An 8,166-nucleotide genomic window follows, 5' to 3' on the forward strand; every position below is an offset into this window, starting at 1 on the left:
ATTTGTTTCACAGCTTATTGGGATCTGGGATCGCGGAAGCAAATTCGATGACTGTCGATACTTGGTAGATGATTGGATGGGACCGTCTGTCTATCACCGTGTGGGCATGCAAACACAACCAATCATATTGACGTGTCTATATAGTTTCACATCCGGTTTCGCACATATCCCGCCCTTAGCTCACGCTGATTGGTCCGGTACGGAACGGATTTTTGTCAGCTCAACTCCCTGAGAGATCCCAGATGAAGGCTGTGTTGGGGAACATGGTTACCCAATATCGCCCTCATCTGGCAGCGTCAGGTTAGCTACAACAGAGAAGGCTCGGTAACCTCTGGTCTTCTGTGTGAACCTGAGATTAACTGGCCCTCGGAACGAAATCACTAAAGCAGTGGTTTTCAGTGGTTTTTGGCTGGGGAAACCCGGGCATGCTTTGGCATGGTTACACACCATCGCATTCCGACGCACCCCCGTTCGGAGAAACCCCGTCATTCCGATCAATGGAAGTCAATGGTCGGTATGGCAATGCGTGGGAATGCCACTCTGTTCCCCTTTGGGTTAAAGGACCACTTCACCACTTTTCAACCTGTCTTCATATGATAGGCCCTCACTAACAATCATGATAAAAATTACTTATATTTCCTACTCGTGAAATGTGTCTCATAGGAGGGCTGTGGGCAGTTCAGAAACCCGTCCACCAGTGACATCATCGATGAGGAATCCAAGCTAATAGAAACTTCAGGCTTTCTTGTTCTGATAAGTTGCAATGCGAAAATGGAAACCATCATTATCATGATAATAATAATCTAAACCTTTTTGTAAAAAATATATATAATTTATAAAAAAAGATGATGCCTAATGATGTCACATGGTGGACGGGTTTATGAACTGCCCACAGCCCTCCTATGAAACACAGACACAGTAGAAAAAAAACTGTGCCATTTTATCATGAGTGAGGACCTGTTATATGAAGATAGGTTGAAAAGTGGTGAAGTGGTCCTTTATAAGTGTCCACCCCCAATACAAACTGACTGCAAACATAACCTCGATAATAGGCCTAGAGAAAATATATCATAAATTAATACTGAAACCAGATATAATCATTAAGGAAAGTTTATGCATGCACTATGTAAACTCTCAGTTTCCATTTTCCAGCCATTCAGTTGCAACAAATAAATAAAATAACATATCAAATAACTAAAACAAAATATATTGGCAATGTCATCAACAGATTAAAAACTAGACTAAAATGTCAGGGAGGGAACTAGTGGAGCAGAGATCCATGCAGTAGAACGAAAAGACAAGTCATTTTATGTTTGGTTGCGATCGGCCGGATCGGGGGTTGCATGCTATATGGAAATAGCCGATCTACAAGCTCACAAAGTGTTGGCAATACCAGTGGTGGGAAAAGTACTGCAATGTTTGACTTGTGTAAAAGTATCAATACTGCAAAGGAGAAATACTCTGTTGTACGTAAAAGTCCAGAAAACTGGGCTTGAGTACGTACAGCACTTAATAACACTTCACGACTGAGAGGTCATTTTCAAAGACACTTGAAAAAAAAGCTTTTAGAAGAATCAGGCTGCCTTCAGGTCTCAATGGTTTAAACAGCTCTATATATTCTAGATATCAATCATTACATGTCATAATAAAGACAGTACAATAAAAGCATAGTTACCTGTTTCAGAGTGTTGAAGAGACGTCAGCCAGAGAAGAGTCTTGGTAGAAGTGTGGCCAGTGGACAGTGAGGAGACTACTTTATACATGTACGTGTGTGTGTGTGTGTGTGTGTGTGTGTGTGTGTGTGTGTGTGTGTGTGTGTGTGTGTGTGTGTGTGCGCGTGTGTGTGCACGCGCCACTCCAACAGAAAGACATACAAAGCTGCGTGCTTTTTGTTGGAGTGAAAACCTTCTGCAACATTCAAACTAAGATTGATTTATAGATTTGAGCTAAAACATGACAATTTGTGCAAAAATAAATATTTTTTTAATAGGGCCTATCCCTTATTAAGTATTTTTAGTAAATATGTGTTCTAACCTTTGGAATCTTGAGAAGTGAGAACTAGTAAGTAATCTACTTAACTTCCATTGTTTGCTCAGTGATGTCTATAGCTCTGTCCTAAGACAGTATAGTGACTGTTTCTACAGCTCTTTATCTGACCTCATCAATCCACAGCAGTGTAAGTAGAAATATCAATACTGCAATATAGAAGCACTCCGTTACAAGTGAAAGTCTGGATTTCATAATCTACTTGAGTAAAAGTACAAAAGATTTGGCAAGTTGGCATCGAAATCAGTGTTTTCGTCGACTACAAGACGAAAAATGTCGGTCCACTTTTTTCACTGACAAAAACTACATAAAAACTAAACAAAAACTAAGCCATGATGACCTAAATATACTGACAATTTCGTCAACAAATAAAAACTAGACTAAAATGTTAGGAAGGGACTATAGTGGACAAGCGACCCAGTATAAGTCATTTTACACTTGGTTGCATGGTGAAAATAGCAGATCAGCTATTTCCAGGAAGTGTAAAATCAGTCATTACGTGACGGCATCAAGGCCTGCCAAAATACATTTTAGTCGACTAAATCAACTGTAGATTTAGTCGACTTAAATCTTATGACATTTAGTCGACTAAAACTAGACTAACACTAACACTGATACATTTCCGGGTGACTAAAATGTGACTATTAAGACTAAATTTAAACTATTCAAGAGACTATTCATGATTAACACTAAAAATCTAAATGTGCTGCCAAAAACAACTTTGATTGATTGATTGAAATATTTATTAACAGTTTGTAGAATTTACAGTACATTTTAAGCACAAACTCAATACAAAGACTGTTAACTGTGAGTGGACGACCCAGATTTTACAGAGGCCAGTTTCGAATTGCAGCCATCCGTAGGTGCCCTTTGAGAGCGGTTTTGAAGGAGTCAAGGGATTCACATGTCTTAATGACTGTTGGTAGGGCGTTCCACATTTTGGTGGCATAGGAGCGAAAATAATTTAGTCCCTTGTTTGTGCCGAATCTGGACCTAAACTATAGATAGAGGGTATATGCGCGTGACATCATCATCAAACCAGGAAGTTATGCATGAACGCCTACTGAGTGGCAAAAAAACGACTTGATCTGGCCTTGACAGCCCATACATCCACACAGAAAAGCCATATCTGATTGCATTAAACAACATTAAACAATGTTAAACTCACTTTGCATGTTTCTTTGCCATTCACTTTAAGCATGCGCATATACACATCTATAGTGAAAATAGCCAAACTACAAGTTCACAACATGTGTCCAATTTGTGACAAAAAGTTAAAAAAGTTTGGGAACCACCGTGTAAAAACACAACAGTGTGGAGTGCCCTCCTCATTGTTCACTGGCCACACTTCTGCCAAGACCCTTCTCTCTGGCTGACGTCTCTTCAACACTTTGAAACAAGGTAACTATGCTTTTTATTATGACATGTATAATGATTGATATCTAGAATATAAAGCTGTTTAAGCCTTTAAGACCTGAAGGCTGATTCTTCTAAAAGCTTTTATTTTTTTTAAACGTGTATTTAGCCTACTTGAGCACTGTGAGCACTTGAGCACTTGAGGTAGTATTTGTACTTTAAACTTGAGTATTTCCAATTTCCAATACTTTTACTTCTACTCCACTGCATCTCGGATCCAAATATTGTACTTTTACTCCAATACATTCATTTGAAATCGTTAGTTACTACTACTAGTTACTTTGTGGATTTAGATCAGGGGTGGGCAACTTCTACAATGGAGAGGGCCACTATATTTATAACACTCACTCCAGAGGGCCACATTACTGTCATAGCAAAAAATAGCAGATCTACAAGCTAATTATGCCTACAATGCCGTCATTTTGACTGTTTTTACACTGGATGAAAATAGCCGATCTACAAGCTCACAACACGTCACAGCGCGACGTGTTGTGAGCTTGTAGATCGGTTATTTTCAGCATGCACCCACGTGTAAAATTATACTGGATTTCTTCCTAACATTTTATTTGTTGACGAAATTGTCAGTATACTGTATTATTTAGTCATATAGTTTTAGTCATCATGGCTTAGTTTTTATTTAGTTTTTTAATGTAGTTTTGAAAAAAGGTAGTCGACGAACATTTTCCGTCATACAAATAACTAAACAACACTGATTTTGATGCCAACTTTCCAATACTTTTGTACTTTTACTCAAGTAGATTATGAAATCCAGACTTTCACTTGTAACGGAGTGCTTCTATATTGCAGTATTGATATTTCTACTTAAACTGCTGTAGCTTGATGAGGTCAGATAAAGAGCTGTAGAAACAGTCAATTCAATTCAATTCAATTCAAAGGGCTTTATTGGCATGAGAAAACATACGTTTACATTGCCAAAGCAGAAAGAACAATACAGCAATACAGCAATACAATCAAAACAAAAATTATGTACATTGAAGGTCAGGATCTTCAATAGATCAACTTCTATGTACCAAGATCACTCGATGCAGGTATAGTGCAGGAATATACACAATGATTAGTCTTTAGGGTGGTTGTGTTCCATTTGATATCCTTCTCCTATCACAGCAGCTCACACATCGTGCTGCTGTGTTTGCACATTGTTGTACTTCGCCCAGCAGATATGGGTTCAGTTTTTTGTCATTGGTCATGTTTTCAAAATCTCTGTGTGTGGTTGTAATCTGTGGGAAGTATGTGTCTCTGATGTCTTGGTACAATGGACAGATGGTTAGGAAGTGTAGCTCGGTTTCCACTTCATTTAGTGTGCAGTGGGTGCATAGTCTGTCTTCTCTCGGGATACAGGTCTGCCTATGACGGCCTTTCTCCATCGCAGTCACTACTGTCTTAGGACAGAGCTAGACATCACTGAGCAAACAATGGAACTAAAGTAGATTACTTTTATAACACAATAACCATGTGAGTTCTCACTTAAAGATTCCAACGGTTAGTTCCTTAGAACCCAGACTTACTAAAATGATACTTTCATAAGGGTTAGGGCTTTGGTCCATGTTTTGTTTTCTGTATTAATGTCTGACGCTGCTGCGTCTTGTACTTTTCAGTGATGTGCCTCAGTTGTTTCACTGTTTTGTACTGTGTGGTCCTACTGTGTTCCTGCTGTTGTTTGTCTGTCTGTGTGTTCTGTGTTAGCTATGGCCTCATTCACACTATTGAGACGGCTGTCTTGTCCGTGTCTTGTGCAGGCCCGGCGCCACCAGGGGTCAAAGGGGGTACTGGACCCCATCAACCCGACCTCCTTGACCCCTCAATGTCAATAATAAAATATAAAACGACCTTTTGTGCTGGATTGGTTTTCTAGTGATATTTGGCAGTGATATTCACTATAGCAGCACTGGTTATAACAACTCAAAACATGCTGCTACAAACTAGGGCTGACCTCGATTAGTCGAATAGTCGACTAATCGACCAAAATATTGTATATAAAAATACAACATTTACAAAAATATACAAAAATATTGTATTATTCCACTAGGTCTGTGGGGGACATTCTGACTGTTCAAATCTCCAATGTGCATGTGGAGTGTGTCTGCCTGTGTGGCAATGTGCCACTGCCTGTGACTTGAATCGCACAGTGTGCTGGCCTGATAGTCCCCAGAATCTCAATCTCACCTGCTGTGCTCAATCTGGCTAATGACAAGCCTCTCAGTCGATGTTCACAAAAAAATAAAAAAAAAGGAATAAAGTTTATTTAAAAAAAAAAGAGAAATGGGGGGGGGGGGGGGGGTGCTCAGTCGACTATTAGTCGACTAACAGCAAATGTATTCATCTATCAGTCGACTATACAAATCCTTAGTCGGGGACAAACAAACAAACAAATATTATTGTACATCTAACATGCGTCATCATGGCCATCTCCCATCTGGAAAGAACAGGATTCCTGAGGCACAGGAATTTAACACATGCTAATTCGGATCAACTCAATGTATGTGTCAATTTACAATTTACAATTTAGGCATTTAGCCTAATCCAGAGTGACTTACATTTAAGCAAGAACAAAAGCATGGGAATACATCACATAAAAGCATTCATCATGAAACATGAGTAAGCTAAGAAAGTAACAGTGGAATATCTATATAATGAAACTATACATACACTATACATATAAACTATTTACTACTATGCTATACATATGTGTCTGACATGATTGTCTGCCATTGGGGGGGAGGGGTGCTATTGATGCAGTGGATCAGAGAGAGTGGCAAAGTGGGCTGTGGACATAAAAGCATTTACGCATGTTTCATGATAAATGCTTTTATGTGATGTATTCCCATGCTTTTTTGTTCTTGCTTAATGTAAATCGCTCTGGATTAAGAGCGTCTGCTAAATGCCTAAATTGTAAATTGTAATTGTAAATTGTGGACACGCCGAAGAATGTATTCTTTGAGCACAGACGATAAATCGTCAGCAAGCGCCTAGGCTGTAGACTCAGCGATGCGATCAGTTTTTATAGCACTCATTTGACGGAGATTATCAAGTTTCAGTTCATAATCATAATGTTAATGTATTTGAAATTAAATAAAAAAAGATTACTTTTCCGGATTCCAATTTTAAAAAATTGTGAAAATAATTCAGGATTCCAAATTTAAAAAATTGCAAAAAAGCAGATCTACAAGCTCAAAATGCATTGCACTGCGACACGTTTTGAGCTTGTAGATCAGCTACCTTTGACTATTATGCATTGTGGCCCCTCTGGAGTGAGTTTGAAAGTTTCCCACCCCTGCCCTATCCAATGTTTTGTTTTGTAGCCTACTGCTGCTGATGTTGGCAAATGGCAATAATAGCACAGTAAAGATGACAATAATCTAATATGATGTGTGTAGTTCTTTATAGATCTAACCTCTTCATTTTTATCTCAATAATGGCACGTAGGCTAATATTATAACAATGCCATATACCTTTATATTAATTGTTTTGTTATTTTAGGATGGAGGATGACCAGGATAAAATCATGAATTCCATCAACATCATGTCCGTGGTCATCTACAGCGTGGTCTTGGTGCTCGGCGTGGTGGGGAACGGCGTGGTCATCTGGGCGACGGGCTTCAGGATGAAGAAAACCGTCAGCACCGTCTGGTACCTCAACCTGGCCGTGGCCGACCTCCTGGTCACGGCCGTCCTGCCCCTGGGCATCACGACGAGAGCTCTGGGAGGCCGCTGGCCTTTCGGCTGGTTCGTTTGCATGATGGACATCGTGGTTTTCTACATGAACATGCATGCCAGCATCCTCATACTGGTGGTCATCAGCGTGGACAGATGTGTGTGTGTGACGTGTCCACTGTGGGCTCAGAGCCACCGCACCGTCAGAAAGGCCTCCTGGGTGAGTGTGGGAGTCTGGCTGCTGGCTCTGGCTCTCAGCTCGCCTTACGTCATATCTAAGGAGTTCCATGGAGTCTGCTGGGACTATCCCGACCTCCCCATGGTCGTCACTAACTCCGTCGTGGGATTCGCGGTCCCTTTCGCCGTCATCGTCTCCTGCTACTCCGTCATCGTCTACCGGCTCAGGAATAACCGCCAATCGGGTCGCTCGTCCTACAAAGTCATAGCGACCGTCATCGCCGTGTTCTTCCTGTGCTGGGCGCCCTATCACGTCCTGTGGCTGATGTTCGCCGTGAATCACCCGGTGTCCAGCGGCAGTACGCTGGACCTGGTGATCAGGTTGGGGATCCCCATCACCTACGCCCTGGCGCTCCTCAACAGCTGCCTGAACCCGCTGCTGTATGTGTTCATGGGTCAGAGTTTCAGGGACTTGTTCCGCAGCTCCGTCCAGAAGGCTCTGGAAAACGCCTTCGCTGAAGAGCCGACTCAAACTCAAATCGACACCTCCACAGACCCGGCCGCCGCTCGTCAAATGATTGTCCTGTCTGATACAGAGGAGACGACACTGGTCCATTTGAGAGTATGACCTCAATGTATGAGACCCGGGTACTCAGGAAAGGGGAAAGCTATTACTAGGGACAACACACACACCCGTTACACAGCCAATACCATATTTTACCATCAGGGCGACGGTACATGGTACCTTCCCTGCAGGCTATAGGGCCTCAAGATCGTTTGTTCCCATAAGCATAGGACTTATGAACAAGCAGGCCCGTCTCAGTTCCGTGCATACAGTGTGATGTGATGCCTCTT

At 41.3% G+C, this 8,166-nt stretch overlaps 1 protein-coding gene across 1 annotated transcript in view; it reads left to right on the forward strand.

Annotated features, from left to right (window-relative positions):
* LOC310873828 (chemerin-like receptor 1) overlaps window positions 1-7,939 on the forward strand; it is a gene marked incomplete at both ends in the record, with an annotated part of 592,518 nt that extends 584,579 nt beyond the window's left edge. Inside the window, one exon of the mRNA XM_083786379.1 lies at window positions 7,595-7,939. Coding sequence (XP_083642505.1) covers window positions 7,595-7,939 — 345 coding nt within the window. The remainder of the gene's footprint in view (window positions 1-7,594) is intronic.
* Between the last annotated feature and the right edge of the window lie 227 nt (window positions 7,940-8,166).

This window comes from Protomyctophum parallelum (assembly GCF_964188405.1).
Source record: "Protomyctophum parallelum genome assembly, chromosome: 16".
In the NCBI taxonomy this organism is placed as follows: domain Eukaryota; kingdom Metazoa; phylum Chordata; class Actinopteri; order Myctophiformes; family Myctophidae; genus Protomyctophum; species Protomyctophum parallelum.